General features: G+C 44.0%; 1 protein-coding gene across 3 annotated transcripts; it reads left to right on the plus strand.

Moving 5' to 3' along the window:
* The first annotated feature begins 445 nt into the window (after nt 1-445).
* On the plus strand, nt 446-14,340 carry C11H19orf71 (chromosome 11 C19orf71 homolog). Of its 3 annotated transcripts, none has more exons than XM_030219062.1 (4): nt 446-626; nt 10,600-10,796; nt 11,124-11,249; nt 14,181-14,340. In XM_030219062.1, the coding sequence occupies exons 1-4, from the start codon at nt 553-555 to the stop codon at nt 14,210-14,212; spliced, it is 429 nt and encodes a 142-aa protein (XP_030074922.1). In that variant the 5' UTR covers nt 446-552; the 3' UTR covers nt 14,213-14,340. The 3 variants fall into 3 exon arrangements, with proteins under 3 accessions (XP_030074922.1, XP_030074923.1, XP_030074924.1); XM_030219063.1 differs by lacking the exon at nt 446-626 and adding an exon at nt 1,059-1,257; XM_030219064.1 differs by lacking the exon at nt 446-626 and adding an exon at nt 1,059-1,226.
* Nucleotides 14,341-16,442: the final 2,102 nt, after the last annotated feature.

The following is a 16,442-nucleotide window of genomic DNA, read 5'->3' on the forward strand; positions in this document are numbered from 1 at the left end:
TGTCTAGAAAATTGTGTCAGGATGGTTCTCTTGGTAGCTGATATTGCTGGACAGTGCTTTCTGTTTTCATCCAGTGATGTCTGCTCTTGAAAGAATCAACACATGCTGTAATTTGTTGCACTTAACCCATTTCAGCTTCCTTTTCATTCCCTTTGTGTTGGTGAGTAAGGACCATTCCAAGGTTACTTATAAGTTCTTTAGGGCATGATTTATCCCAAACATTCTGTCGGAAATCCAGTTCCCTTCCTGTGGGTGGATCTGTTTAAGGTTCCTTCTTGAAAGTGTTAGTGACAAAGGTGTGTTGGAACGATGTTGGTAGGGAGGTCAGGCCCACAACATTTGAGATTTTTATGGATAAAATGACCTTGGCTCTTAACTCCTCCCTATAGGTCTGTCTTTGGTTGCTAAGGAGGCAGCCACAATGCATTGTTGACAGTAACAGCATTCAAGTGTGATGATGACCTTGAAGCTCTTAATCCTCCTATCACCCCTGGGCAACAGAGCAGTAAAGTAAATGGGAATTGAAGGGGCGTGTTTGGAAAACTAGCAGGCATGAGCTGTTACGAAGACCGGGGCTATATTCCACGCAGGACTTTGGAAGTTGATTTTCCTGCACCTTTAAGTAGGTGAGATTGTAGATATAAAGGATATCGTTTTAATTTGTTTTCATCAAGAAAAGGATTTCAGTTCTTGCTAGATGCCCTATGTTCTTTTTCTGGGGGGTTGGAAGAGGCTGAGTTAGTAAAGCTTTTAGTGACAGAAGCACAAGCATTATTTTCTTTTCATGCATACCAGACCAGTCCAGACAAATGGATTATGTCCATCTAGCAGTGGAAGGAGACAGAGAAAAAAAGCTCCAAGTAATTTGCACCTTAATGGTATTGTGCAGCCTGGTTTGTTCAATATTGTTCTCTGTATCCAAGCGGATGGTAGATGGATCATTAGCTCCTTTTTGGTGCTTCTCTGTTAGCTCCTGTCCTGGCTAGTTCTGGGTATCCCTTGAGCAGGAGGTTAATGATTGTCGATCAGGATCATTTATTAAAAACAAGAAAAGAAAACATTCTTTGACAGTGGTGCTGGGTCCCTTATCCACCAGCTAGGGTGATACCCAGTGGTACTGACTCCCTCTCCTCCCCTCCACTTCTCTTCCCATCGGTCAGCTGAGAGAACTTTTATGTGGCAAAGACTTTTCTTCAGATCTTCGTGAACATGGCTGGGTTTGGCAAGTATGTCATCATTTACTTTCCCCTCTCTGAGGTAAGTTTCTGTTTTCAGTGTATTCGGGACATTGTCACACCGGGGGAGGGAGGAATTCTACCTCTTTCCTCTTCTTTTTAGCACTTTATTTACTTGCAGAGGGTATATTAATTCCTCTCTCCTGGTGGTTTTACTTTAGCCCTTCGGTACTCCCTCAGGGCCAACTGCATGCCTCCTCTGACATTGCTGTTTGTTTTGGTGGGCCAGTTTCTTGCTTCTGTGTATCACAGTGCTGAATATGCTCAGCAGAGCTTCTTTTTTTTTTCTGTAAGCAGACTGAGGCTTATTTTTCTTTCCCTCAGTTTGAAGCAATCTAGATGCCTACCACTTTCTCTGTCAGCTGAGCGGAGCTGACTTTGTTAGGCTCTGCTTTTGTAAGGGATACTCAGTTTTTCCGCACTGTTATGCTAGTGAGGGTTTTAACAGTTTGGTTGCTGTTTTCTTTCTGAAACTTTCGCTATGGTTGCTGGCTCTTGCCTGGCCTTACTTTGTGATCTCATTTTATGTTCTGTTGCTTCTCTAACAGCTTCTGTCACTATAAGAGGTGATATCCTCTAGGCTGTCCGGATGGCCTTCTGTTAGTCTGCTTGGCTGCCTTCTGGCAGCACCTTTCATCAGACATAAGGCCATTGCATTCCTATTCCTTACCTTCCTCACTTCGCTGCTGTGGTATGTCATCTTATGTGATCCGAGTTGCCTTCCCTTTGGTCAGAGTGGTGATTCCATTCTTTGGCAGCCTATGGTGCTACACAGTTCCTCACACTTCAGGGTGCTGCCTCTTCCTGCCAAACTATGCCACTGCAAGTGGCAGTGTGTTTGTGATCTCTTTGTCAGCAACTGGCACCCTATTGATTTCTTTTTAGCTGACACCTTGAGTTTCTCATTAGCAGTGACCTTTAGTCTCTGGGGCAATGCCCTCTTCTGATCTCCATCAATTGTTCCAGAACAGAGGCTTCTTGGGCTAGCCTTAGCAGCAGTCTTTTCAGTCTCTTGACTGTGGCAGCCTCTTGGGTTCCTCTGTCATGGAAGCTTGTTGGCACACTGTCAGTCCAGACCTCTAGAGCTCCACTAAGAAAGGTGCCCCCGGGACAGCATAGTGACAGCAGCTACTCAGGCTTATTTAAGGCAGCACCCTCTTGCCTTGCTGTGTGTTAGCCTTGGGCTCTGTGGCATTAGCAGTATTTTGGGCTGCAGCAGCAACCTTTTTGGGCTGCAAGGTGGTAGTGGTCCTTCTGGCCTCCGCTGTGCACCAGTTTTTTCAGCAGTGCTATAGTAGCAGCCTTTGGCGTGCCTCTATGACAGCATCTTCTTGGGCTCCAACATGACAGCGGTTGCTTACTTACACATTGTCTGCGGCCACTTCCTTTCTCGTGGTCTACAGCCTATTGGCCTGCATTGTAGGAGCAACTTTTGAAGTGGCACCTGCTCTGTCAGATGTGCAGGGTCAACAGCTTTTTAGCCTCAGGGTGGGCAGCACCCTCTTGGTTTGTGCTGTGTCTGTGGTCTGTCAGGATGCAGTGTAATTGTGGTTTCTTGGATGGCATGGGGACAACATCCTCTTGGGTTGCACAGTCACTGCACTCTCTCTGGTGTCATGGTACTGGCATCTTATTGGCCTGCACGGTGGCATCAGCCTCTCAGTCTGCACGATAGCTACAGCCTATTACGCTTAGTAGCACCATTCTGGGCAGCTCTGTGGAAAGTGGAACTGCCTATGGTACTGGCCTATTGTGCCATGCTGCTGAACTAACCTTTTCCAATGCAGTATGCCACCAGCTGTATTCCACCATGATTCTTAGTGACTGTCACTTAATGGCATATCTTACGTTCCTTCAGGGCTGTATGGCTATTCCTTGGATTGTCGGTCTTCTAAGCTGTTTCTCTGCCTATAGCTACCTCTATGCCAATTTCTACTAATCAGGCAGGAGTTCCTGTCTACAGCCCCGCTGTTACATGAGTTTGCTGCTTTTTTTGCTCTTCTTTGGCATCTGTAAGAGCTCTTCCATGGGTGTGGCTCCATCCCATTTTGTGAAGTGGGGTTTTACATGCTGCACAACTCTGTTATGTCTTCCATGGCAACATCCACAAGTGTGTCTTAAGATACTCATGAAGGTGGTATCTGGGGCCCATTATCTGGCGAGACTGCAGGGACAGTGCTGCAAGTGTGCCTTCTCTTACATTATCTGCTGTACTGGGTTGGTGGCAGAGATTACCCTTTTTTGCACCCAATGCCTGCACCTTCCATGCCTCGCAAATTTACTGGTGGTATATATTGCCCATGTTGAGCTGTGTGAGGTCACCAAATTTTTGTACACGTTTGCTCTTTGTATTCAACACCTAGCGCAGTGGTTTATTTTTCTACAGTGATCTTGATGCTTGCCATTTCTGTTGCCACTTTATAGCTTACCTTCCATGAATTGCAGCAGCATTTTGGGGGGGGTGATACGTTTGGCGCTGAGTAGGTACTTCTGCTTCAACACCGCTAATGTACTTCCAGCTGCCGGCCTGCTTAGATTCACCAGTTGTAGGGTTTTCTACTCTTCTCTCCTTATGTCGGTCATTTCTGACCTACTGTTTCCCCATATAAGAGGACACCTAGACCTTTCTGCCCCTCTGGTCTATGGGATAGTACTCCTATGATTTGTATATTGATCCTTTTTCAGCAGCATCTTGAATCATGGTTGGCTGTGTACACAGTCCAGAAGGACTCAGGCACTTGGGTACAGATGTGTCTTGTCTTCAAGGGAACTCAGAACTTCAGTTCTAGTCTCTGGTTGTTCACTCAGTGGTCACACTACGGGTCGTGGATGAATTATCTGTCTTGTTTTCTCATTTTTTGATGCTCTTCAGCACTTCATTCTAGACAATCTCTTCTTTTCGTGTTATTCTAGGATAATCCCGCCCTATTTGGGAGACTGCTTTGCTACATCCCATTACTCTGCACTGGTCTGGTATGGATGAAGAGGAAGGAAAAATTATGTCTGTCTTGGTGATTTTCTTTCCTTTAGTCTTACCAGACCAATCCAGATTCCCTCCCTAACAGTTTTTTTTTTTTTTTTTTTACTGAGCGCCTACATTTATGAGTAGATGTTATTTCTTCAATTTACTGTATCATTTTGTTTTCTGTCTTGCTTCTCGTGACTTTGAATTTCTGTATGTCAGTTTAATACGAACCACAGTACATATTACAAGTCAGAATATGTCTTCTGACTCGGTGCAGTTTCTGTATGTCAGTTGGGTACAAGCCACGCTTCTTGTTACAATGCAGACCACATCTCCTGATTTGGTGCATTATTATCCCAATGCAGAACATACCACACTTCCTTTTACAGTTCAGGACACATCTCCTGACTCTGTGAATTCTCTGTACCACTTCCTGCTGCAGCCAGGGCCCTGGTCTGTTAAATTTTCATTGTTCTTTGTGTTGGATTTCAGGAGCACCATTGCTTGGCAATTCAAAATACTGAACATTCCAGCCGTCTCTTTTCAGCTTGGAGAAGAGACGGCTGAGGGGAGATATGATAGAAGTGTATAAAATAATGAGTGGAATGGATCGGGTGGATGTGAAGCGACTGTTCACGCTATCCAAAAATACTAGGACTAGAGGGCATGAGTTGAAGCTACAGTGTGGTAAATTTAAAACGAATCGGAGAAAATTTTTCTTCACCCAACGTGTAATTAGACTCTGGAATTCGTTGCCGGAGAACGTGGTACGGGCAGTTAGCTTGACGGAGTTTAAAAAGGGGTTAGATAGATTCCTAAAGGACAAGTCCATAGACCGCTATTAAATGGACTGGAAAAATTCCTCATTTTTAGGTATAACTTGTCTGGAATGTTTTTACGTTTGGGGAGCGTGCCAGGTGCCCTTGACCTGGATTGGCCACTGTCGGTGACAGGATGCTGGGCTAGATGGACCTTTGGTCTTTCCCAGTATGGCACTACTTATGTACTTATGTACTTATGGCTGCATGATACCATTAAGGGGCCAATTACTTGGAACTATTTTTCTCTGTCTCTTTCCACTGGTAGATGGACATAACCCATTAGTCTGGACTGGTCTGGTAGGACTAAAGGAAAGAAAACTAACAGATAAGACATAATTTTTTAATAGCCTCTTCATCGATTCTTATGGGTTATGGTCCAAGCTGAGTGAGGATTCCTCAGTGAAATTATGGAATGGTCTTGAAATTCCATACAGAAAAGATGTAGGCCCAGGAGTAAGTTCAAGATCAGTCCAAGGCAACCTGGGCACAGGTCAGTGTCCCATAAGGAGCAGGATGCCTAGTGTGCTGATATACGTCTCGGCAGCTGCTTGCTTATGAGAATGGGAATACCCCAACAAAGAGAAGATTTGTCCTTGAGGGTTATTGCTGCTCTGTAATGGGCTGTAGTATATTTACTTTGCTCTTTTAGTAGTCTGGTCACAAGAACAAACATGGTAGCCCCATGCTAACCAATAGCTGTATGTTTAAGTTTAAACTTCTTAGTTGTGCAAACAGAACTGTAAAGTTTGATCGGGAATGTGTCCATACTAGAGAATGACATGCGGATAAAATTTGTCCCCGCCCTGGCCCCGTGGGCTCTGTCTCCGTCCTCACCCCGTCCATGCAAGTTCTGTCCCCGTGGGCTCTGTTCTCGTCTGCAAGAAGCCTTGAACACATGATTTTGTATTTCAGTCTCTTTATTAAAGTATAAAAAGGAACAATATGCTGTGCAACTGTTGTGTATAAATTACAAATAGAAAACAATAATAATAAAGAAACTATAATAACCCTCCCCCCCCCCCCACACCACCACCACCCTGTACCCTTCCAACCCTAACAATAGCTGATTTCTACTACCCCAATGAATCTTAATCCACCCTGTTAAAATGTCCAAGGGTCCAAAATGCAAACCATTCTGTATGGATGAATAAGAAGTCATCAACAATCTCAGGATTCAGTCTAGCTCTCCTGTCTTCCACAGTCCCTCCTGCAATAGAAGAAGATGTGGTGGTAGCAGGATGTACAGGATCCCCCATGTGGCCAGCATGTTGCTTGTTTTTCAAAAAAATAAAAATATTTTCGTTTGCATCATTCAAACATAAATAACAGTCCAGTTCATTAACAGGCTTCAAAGTAGAACTTGACACGTGGATAAAGTTTGTCCCCATCCTCACTGGCTCTGTCCCCATTCCTGCCCCGGCCTTGTAGGATCTGCCCTCGTCCCCACCACCTTGTTTAACACAGGTCCCCATCCCCATGTCATTCCCCATATCCTCTTTTCCTGTGACTCTTACGCCTGTAGGATGTTAAACAGTATAGCTGCCGTACTCCTAAACTCTTTTTTTTTTTTAACTGTAGTTAAGCCCCGGGCGAGATTTCCAGCTACCCTCCTCGCTGCCGCTCCCTCCCCCCTCTGTGCCAGGCCCCTGCACTGACCTGACAGCGCCTCTCACCTCCATGTGAAAGCGCTGCAGGCAGCAGCAGCAGCTCTGCTGCCTGCAGCGCTTCCACACGGAGGAGAGAGGCGCTGTCAGGTCAGTGCAGGGGGCCCGGCACGGAGGAGGGCGGGAGCAGCGGCGGGGATGGGGTGGGAGGGTGGAGGTTGGTACGCGCGATGTTTCCAGGCGGCAGCGTCCGACAGTGACTCCGACTCCGTTTCCCTCTCTGTTCCGCCCTCTGACATCACGTCTTGACACGAGGGCGAGACAGAGAGGGAAGTCTACTGCACATTTGCAGGTGAGTCGGTCACTTGCCGTTTATATGTTTGACTAGCCATTGAGCCCGTAAAAACAGGCTAGTAAAGGAAGGGGGGGGTTGAAACGCCCCCTCCCTGGGTTGCCGCGGCCCCCCCCCCCCCCGGAGTCCCCTCCGCCACCCCTCCACCTGGGCCAGGTACCTGGCTTCACTATTCAAACTGCTGGAACGTAGCACACAGCTCATCTGAGCTGCCGTCGGCCTTCTTCTCTGCGTGTGTTCCGCCCTCGTGTGACATAACGTCGGCGAGGGCGGGACACAGGCAGGTAAGGAAGGCCAACGGCAGCTCAGATGAGCTTTGTGCTACATTCCGGCGGTTTGAATAGTGAAGCCAGGTACCCGGGCCGGGTGGAGGGTGGGTGGCAGCGGCGACTCCGGGTGGTGGGGGGAGCGGTAGCGGCAACCCTGGGAGGGAAGTGGTGGCGATGGCAGTGCCCTCACTCGCAGGTGTGCCGGTTCCCTCTCTGTCACGCCCCTGTCATCATGTATTGACGCAGGAGCGGGACAGAGAGAGTCTCTACTGCGCATTTTGCGAGTGAGTACGCCTCTTGCCATTTATATGTTTGATGGGGATGGAAACTAAGCCCTTTGCATGTGATGATATAGTTAAATATAGCCATATCAAGCAATTCAATTAAGTGTAGATGATGTCCCATTCCAGTAGAGAATTTGTGCCCTGTGCTGAAACAGCAGAAGTGTGTCTCATGCCCATGACACACACCCTTACTCTTCAAACAAACAAAAAAAAAGATATATTGCTAGTGTCATTGCTCTCAAAAAGCATTGCTGTCATCAGTAGCCTAGAATATGATGGAATTTTAGAACTGGAATGCCTCTATCACCTGCCCAACTTTAGTCTTGCGCAGTTCCATAGGCTCCAGATAAGTACATAAGTATTGCCACACTGGGACAGACAGAAGGTCCATCAAGCCCAGCATCCTGTTTCCAACAGTGGCCAATCCAGGTCACAAGTACCTGGCAAGATCCCAAAAAAGTACAATACATTTTATGCTGCTTATCCTAGAAATATAAGCAGTGGATTTTCCCCAAGTCCATTTTAATAATGATATATGGACTTTTCTTTTAGGAAGCCATCCAAACCTTTTTTAAACCCCGCTAAGGTAACTGCTTTTACTACATTCTCTGGCAACAAATGCCAGAGTTTAATTACACACTGAGTGAAAAAAATAAATTCTCTGATTTGTTTTAAATTTACTACTTTGTAGCTTCATTGCGTGCCCCCTAGGCCTAGTATTTATGGAGAATAAACAAGCGATTCACGTCTACCCGTTCTACTCCACTCATTATTTTATAGATCTCCATCATATCTCCCCAGCCGTCTTTTCTCCAAGCTGAAGAGCCCTAGCCACTTTAGCCTTTCCTCATAGGGAAGTCGTCCCATCCCCTTTATCATTTTCATCGCCCTTCTCTTTTCTAATTGCATTATATCTTTTTTAAGATGCGGTGATGAGAATTTAACAATATTCGAGGTGCAGTTGCACCATGGAGCGATACAAATTTATTCTAACAGCCTCATTTTTATTTTCCATGCATTTACTAATAATACCTGACATTCTATTTGCTTTCTTAGCCGCCGCCACTAGTAGTTCTGCAAGTTCATTTTTCAATTCTGTCAGTACTCTGGGATGAATACCACCCGGTCCAGGAGATTTGCTACTCTTCAGTTTGTCAAATTTCACCATTACATCCTCCAGGTTTATAGAGATTTCATTCAGTTTCTCTGACTCGTCAGCTTTGAATACCGTTTCTGGCACTGGTATCTCTCCCAAATCTTCTTCGGTGAAGACCGAAGCAAAGAATTCAGTTAATCTCTCTGCTATGGCATGGTCTTCCCTGATTGCCCCTTTTACCCCTTGGTCATCTAGTGGTCCAACCGATTCTTTTGCCGGCTTCTTGCTTTTAATATACCTAAAAAAAATGTTTCCTTATCAGCACTTTGCATTTGACTTGACATTCCTTATGCTGTTTCTTATTATTTTCAGTCAGTACCTTCTTCCATTCTCTGATGGATTTTCTTTCAGCTCTAATAGCTTCCTTCACCTCACTTTTTAACCATGACAGCTGTTGTTTGGTCTTCCTTCCTCCTTTTTTAATACATGGAATATATTTGGACTGGGCTTCCAGGATGGTATTTTTGAACAGCATCCATGCATGATGTACAATTTTGACCTTTACAGCTACTCCGTTTTTTTTTTTCCACCGTTCTCATTTTATCATAGTCTTCTTTTTTTAAAGTTAAATGCTAACGTATTGGATTTCCTGTGTGTACTTACTCCAAAGCCAATATCAAATCTGATCATATTATGATCACTGTTATCAAGCGGACCCAGCACCATTGCCTCCTGCACCAGATCATGGACTCCACTAAGGACTAGGTCTAGAATTTTTCCTTCTCATGTTGGCTCCTTTACCAGCTGCTCCATAAAGCAGTCCTTGATGTCATCAAGGAATTTTACCTCCCTAGCATGTCCTGATGTTATTTACCTAGTCAATATCATTGGGGTAATAGAAATCACCTGTTTTTATGGTGTAGTTTGTTAGCCTCCCTAATTTCTGATAACATTTCTACATCCATCTGTTCATCCTGGCCAGGTGGATGGTAGTACACTCCTATCACTATCCTTTTTCCCTTTACACATGGAATTTCCCTGGACTCCAGTGTTCTGTCTGTGGTGTGACCTCAGCAGGTGCACTGATGTAACTTGCATTCTTTAATCCTGTTGGTTGAAATACCAGGCTTGGTCTTTTATATTCTTGAACTGAGCAGTAGATTTGTAGAATGTGGTTCGAATTTATTTGATATACTACAACATAGAGGAGCATGTTATCAATACATACAAAACAGAGTGCAAGAAAGATGGAACATACACAAAGCAGGTATTTGAAATGCCCACATAGCTCTCATTCTATAATCTTGTGCACCCAATTTTTTTTATACCTACTGCCCCTTTTACTGAAACGTGCTAACAATTCCCGGCATGGCAGTGCTGACAAAGTCCATTCACTTTGAATGGAATTTGAATTGTCATTGGTAGGAGGTAATCACTAGCGCGGTTTGGTAAAAGGGGCCCTTAGTGTGCAAAGTTGTGTGTAGAAGTTATAGATTAGTCAGTTGTGTGTAGCTTAATTGCTTAATTAGCTACTGATTGACTAATTGGTGTTAATTGGTGCTAATTTGCAGTGATGTGCATAATTGCTATTAGTATTCTACAACTTGTGTGCACAAAACTCTGAAGCAGGCAACTGCCAGGGTTATGGACCTGGCAATGGCATGGCTGGGTCAGGGGCATGCCTAGCCCTTATGCATGTGGGTTACAGAATAGAAGCAGTTAGGTGCAAACATTTACACCAGCCTTTCAGTTGCCGTTAGTGCTCCTGCCTAAATTTAGGCGCGTAACTGCAGACTTGCACTAGTATCCTATAAGAGTAATTACAGACATAATTGCCTATATATAATTTGTGCTTAGCATTTGCATCCTGACCTCTCATCTGACTCATCTTAGCCATTTCCACATATAGAAATGTTCAGAGTCTGTAGTAAGTAATAGCTATCTCTTGCCCTTTTCTTCTCATTCATTTTCAGCTATGAACTGCTCTCTGTCCCGGGGCCCAGCAATGTCCCTCTCGTTAAGCAGGCAGTGCGATGGAAGACTGCTCCCATGGGGTGGGATGCTGAGTCGCAGGTCTGGTACACAGGACTGACTAATGGAAACAATCGGCAGATCTACAACCGTTGGTACCAGTGGCACAGAAAGCGGGAACTGAAGTCGCTGCCACACGGTAGGCTACAGACAAGAATGGGCAACTGTTTATCAGATAGGTCCTTGCCAGTGGGGACAGAACCAGCATATTCTGGTTTTCTGCCACAGCATTTCTGGACACTTCCTAGTGGAAGAAATTGGAAGTAGAAGTCCATAGATGCCAAGGAAGAAAACCAGGACTGGCTCAATCTCTCCATGATCTGGTGCTCTCTGTTAAGCAAAAGGCCTGGTTTTGGAAAAATTACCAGTGCTGAGGCAATCGTTTTATTCAGTTATAACTTCCTTAGATATAAAAAGGGAAAAGATTCTTTTGATGGTTCAGTTCTCTTCTATTTGTTATCTGCAGCTTATGCCCAGCGCCTGAGAGAAGCGGCCTGGTATGACCCAACACTGCCCGCTCAGTATCTGCACTATAGGACCCGCTGGGGGGCTTTTGAATGGAATGATAAACCCATCCCAGGAAAGGAATATGGTAAGAACGCACTCACTGGACTGCTCTAGCAGATCCCAGGGTTCCCAGTAGCCAGTACTAATACAGTGTCCTAGTTTAACATGGTATTTTCAGAGGTACTGTGAGACCCTGAGCGTGGGTCAAGAGTGGGATGGAGAAATAACTCAGCCGCACAAAAGGAACGAACACAAAATAAATATTTATTTAAAGAGCTCCCCAAGCCTGTTCCTTCACATGGCCCGAGACACAATATGGGTAAACTTCTGCGGTTTAGGAAACGGTTATTCAGCAGGACTGCCCGTCTCATCTTCCGCCAGGGTCGCTTTACTCATACTACCCCTCTCCTCAAGACCCTTCACTGGCTCCCTATCCGTTTTCGCATCCTGTTCAAACTTCTTCTACTAACCTATAAATGTATTCACTCTGCTGCTCCCCAGTATCTCTCCACACTCGTCCTTCCCTACACCCCTTCCCGTGCACTCCGCTCCATGGATAAATCCTTCTTATCTGTTCCCTTCTCCACTACTGCCAACTCCAGACTTCGCGCCTTCTATCTCGCTGCACCCTACGCCTGGAATAAACTTCCTGAGCCCCTACGTCTTGCCCCATCCTTGGCCACCTTTAAATCTAGACTGAAAACCCACCTCTTTAACATTGCTTTTGACTCGTAACCACTTGTAACCACTCGCCTCCACCTACCCTCCTCTCTTCCTTCCCGTTCACATTAATTGATTTGATTTGCTTACTTTATTTATTTTTTGTCTATTAGATTGTAAGCTCTTTGAGCAGGGACTGTCTTTCTTCTATGTTTGTACAGCGCTGCGTATGCCTTGTAGCGCTATAGAAATGCTAAATAGTAGTAGTAGTAGTAGTAGTAGGACTCTAGTGATAGGCATAACACAAGTTGTGACTGGTGGGGTTGCCCCGCCCCAAACACAGCCTTTAGTTCTTGTTTTTCTTCAGAGGCCCAGGTCTGGCTCCAGCCGGACCTCAGCAAAGTTTGCAAGTCCTAACAAAACCATAAGGTTGTCTTACCTCAGTCAGGTCACAGCAGCTAGACGTATTCAGTCAGGCATAGACTGAGCCTTCAGTTCTTCCTTCCCTGGGCCTCCTCACCCTCATCCTGGTCCTGTCTTTTAAACTTCCCAGGTATTACCTCCACCCCTCCCGGCGCACTTCCTCCCGGGGCGGGTTCAGTGTTCTTAAAATGGCCCAGGTTAGTTAGAGAGGGACTTTTCTTAAGGGTGAGGGTAGTGTTCTATAAGCCCCATCACAGGTACCATGTTTTGAATGGGATGTTAAACTAAGGTTCTATCTACCCTTTTGAATATTAATGATCCTGTGGCATGTGTGTATAAAGAAAGGGATAATAATTGCTATGTCCTGTTCTGACACCACCCACCTACAGTCTGTTCTATGAAAATTTAGCAGCACAGAATTATAGACAGAAGATTCTTGAAAATGAGATGCATCACAGTTGCTCAGAAATCTGTTCTCCTGTTAGCATAGGATTAGCAAGGGCAGAAGCCGCTTACACAGAGGCACCACCACCATTACATCTCTAGGCAAGAGAAGCAAGGAGAGGAACTTCCCCTCTACCACTTTAATAGATTTCTTAATTATTGTGCCTTCATGCTGTCATACAGTGTGACCCACTTTTAGTCTGCACTCTGAAATCATGGCACGGACAGGGCTTTTCAGAGACTCACAGATGACTTGGCCAGTACAAACTAGAAATGAAATTCATAATTAAAAAACAAAAGGGAGGCAGATATCTCACACTAGAAAGCCATGCGAAAAATACAACAAAGAAAATGTTCCATTCAATGTGGAAACTCAAAAAAAGTAAAACCTTTTTTCCCAAGGGAAATATTCCGCCGCCTGGTACAATTAATGGTGCTAAGCCACCTAGATTACTGCAATGCCATCTATGCCGGATTCAAAGAACAAATCATTAAAAAAACCTCCAAACTGCCCAAAACACAGCAACCAGACTCATATTTGGAAAAGCAAAATACGAAAGCTCCAAACCCCTAAGAGAAAAACTACACTGGCTCCCACTAAAAGAACGAATTGCGTTCAAAATTTGCACCCTGGTCCATAAAATCATTCACGGTGAGGCCCCTGTCTATATGTCAGACCTTATAGACTTACCAACCAGGAACACAAAAAGGTCAGCATGCACATTCTTTAATTTCCACTACCCCAGTTGCAAAGGACAAATATAAATCAACATATGCATCCAGCTACTCCTACATAAGCACACAACTATGGAATGCACTACCAAACGTCATAAAAACAATGCACAACCTAACAATCTTCCGAAAACTACTAAAAACCAACCTGTTCAAAAAGACATACCACAACGGTCCATCCTAAATACTAGACAACGAAACTCTACCAAAACCAGACAAAACCGAACTCTCTACACTTGACTGCTCCATTTACTCTGTCAATAATGAACGTTAAAGCAGTACCACTTTATTTCTCATGCCGGAAATGAACTTTTCTGTACTTGACTGCCTAACTTACTCTGTAATTTACTCCATCATTTATGAACTTTAATGCAATACCACTTTGTATTTCTCATTCCTGAAATGGCAATCGCCATTACGGCATAATGTAAGCCACATTGAGCTTGCAAATAGGTGGGAAAATGTGGGATACAAATGCAACAAACAAACAAACAAATAAATATAGAAGCAGTTGAGGCAGATTTTTAGATGTAAAAGTAATAATATACAAAATATATTTCAATTAAAATATTATTATACTAGACACTTATTGCAAAGATAATCACGTATAAAAAGCAACACAAATACATTCTGCCTAGCCAAATTAATTCTGTGTTCAATTGAAAGAAAAAAAAAATCCAAATGGAGGAACCTTTTCTGTGTGAGGCTCAGGCCAAATGGCCCTGCTGACGCACTTTTTCCCTGTTGTGTTTTTCAGTTGTCAATCGCAATCGATTTAAAACCAAGTGAAAGATCATGAAAGGAGTCAATCTTCTTCCCCTTTCCCAGCCCGTGGCTTGGATGAAGGGAGAGTGAGGAAGGAACCCTGCTTGTGTGGACAGAAAGAAACACCCTCAATAATAAACTGCATGGAGCTGCCCGTGTGTATGTGTGATTTCTTCTGTTAGGGGAGCCATTGGGCAAAAATTGGGATCTTAGGCCTTGTTTTAGCTAGTCTTGGATTAGGAACAGGGTAAACAGAGTAGTTCTAGTTCAGCACTTGGCTTTCATCTGGCATCCCATTGGCTATTTGAGCTCATAGTTTGAGTGTTTTTATAAGGAAATTTGTAGTTACGTGTCCCTCACCTATGTTTTTAGGCTGCTTGTATCCCTTCCCAAATTAGCATGAACCAGCCATTCTCAACTGGGAGGGGTAAAAGAAACCAATGCTAAGTGCATATGAGAACGTATATTTTATTCACTTACCAAATACAAATACAGTAGTTTCTCATGACAGATCAATTCAGTAACATAAAAAGCTGTTTACTGTCTGCATCTCTGAAATACTCTTCTGAGACGGCAGCTTATATCGTTTGTTTCAGACAATGATTTACATTACTCTTTTTCTGCAAACTATCCTTCCCTTAAGCTGTTAGGCAACATTCTTCTGATATTTATACTAGTTTCTTTCCCAAGGCCTCCCTTGCCCGTAAGGGTATCATAAATACCAGAGATCATGCAGGCTCATCAATCTCTGATAGACTCCAGTCATATAGACATCAATCTCTGGCCTTTTAACCCATTCCATAATGCATATCTGTGCTCATAATTCTACACCTTTTTATAAGTCTTAGAACTCATGTTCAGAGCTCAGGAAAAGTACAGAATGCTAACAAGCCATACTGTGGGAACATGGTCACATGTTTTCCAAGTCCAGGTGGGCAGGCTGAACTTCCAAAAACAAGCACCATACCAAATTAATTAGAGCCGTGTCTTATCTTCTGCAACTTGTTTTTGTATTTACAAGAAAAGTTACTTTTGGTCAAAGACAGAAGATTTCAGAGTACATTATCAATCAAAGCAGGATTGAAAAGCAATCCTTTAAATCTTCCATTACATGATCTCAGAGGTAAGATTTGGTGTGTCCAGGGAAGGAGGGGTGAGCACTGTCCTTGTGTGCTGCAATATGGGTTGAAGGGCTCAACATGTGCCTTTTCTATATTACTAATGTGCATGACACCAGGCTTTTCAAAATAATTGGGGGTGCAACACTCCAAACACTGTACCCCTCCCTGGATACACTGAATATGTTTCTCAATATTCAGCACCCATTGCACCAACTGAGCTAGAATCAAAACCAATGCACTATTCACACCTGTCAGAATACTGCTTGCAGTGTCAAGAGAGAGCACATGTAGTGTGGGGACTGATAGCTCATTATTAGGGGTGTGTATGAGAAAACTGTATGTTTACAATTTTTGTGTGTTTTTGTAATGTTTGTGGAAAAATTATGCAGCACATGCTAAAATGCAGAAATTAAATAACTAGATTTTGTTGTGTTTGTGTAATTTGGGAATGGCATTTTACACAAGCTGAGACATTTCCCCATTGCTTAAATATGAGAGCACATCCATACTAGAGAATGATGCACGGACAAAGTTTGTCCCCATCCCCGCAAGCTCCCCCTGCCCATGCAAACTCTGTCCCCATCCCCATGAGCTCTGTCAGATCCCATCCGCAAAAGCCTTGAACAGTTCTGATTTTATATATAATTTTATTAAAGTATAAAAAGAAACAATATTCTGTACAACTGTCATTTTATAAATCACAAACAAATACAGAACAAGGATCAACAAAATCCCCTCCATTATCAGGAAGACTAAACAAGTTAAATTGCTAAAGAATACTACATAGAAAATTCATTCTAACAGAATACCTCAGTCACACACACACACAACTCAAATGCCAAATACATAATAGCTCACCAAAAGTGATAAACATATATTAACCTAAAACCACAAGAAGCCACACCACAGAAATAGAAACAGATGCATTTCCTCCCATACCATACAAAATATAAAGATCACACATGCCAGGCATGGTGTTGGGGGGTGGGGGGGTGCAACTAGGACAACTGCCCCCTGGCCAGAGAGCCCTAAGCCTACTGGAAGCTGAAGAAGGCATGGCCGAGTAGTGGGCTTTGGGGTCCCTTCCCACATTTCTGCCCTGGGCCCTAGCCACGTCTAACACCAGATCTGAT

This window comes from Microcaecilia unicolor, chromosome 11 (genome assembly GCF_901765095.1).
Source record: "Microcaecilia unicolor chromosome 11, aMicUni1.1, whole genome shotgun sequence".
NCBI classification, from domain to species: Eukaryota; Metazoa; Chordata; class Amphibia; order Gymnophiona; family Siphonopidae; genus Microcaecilia; species Microcaecilia unicolor.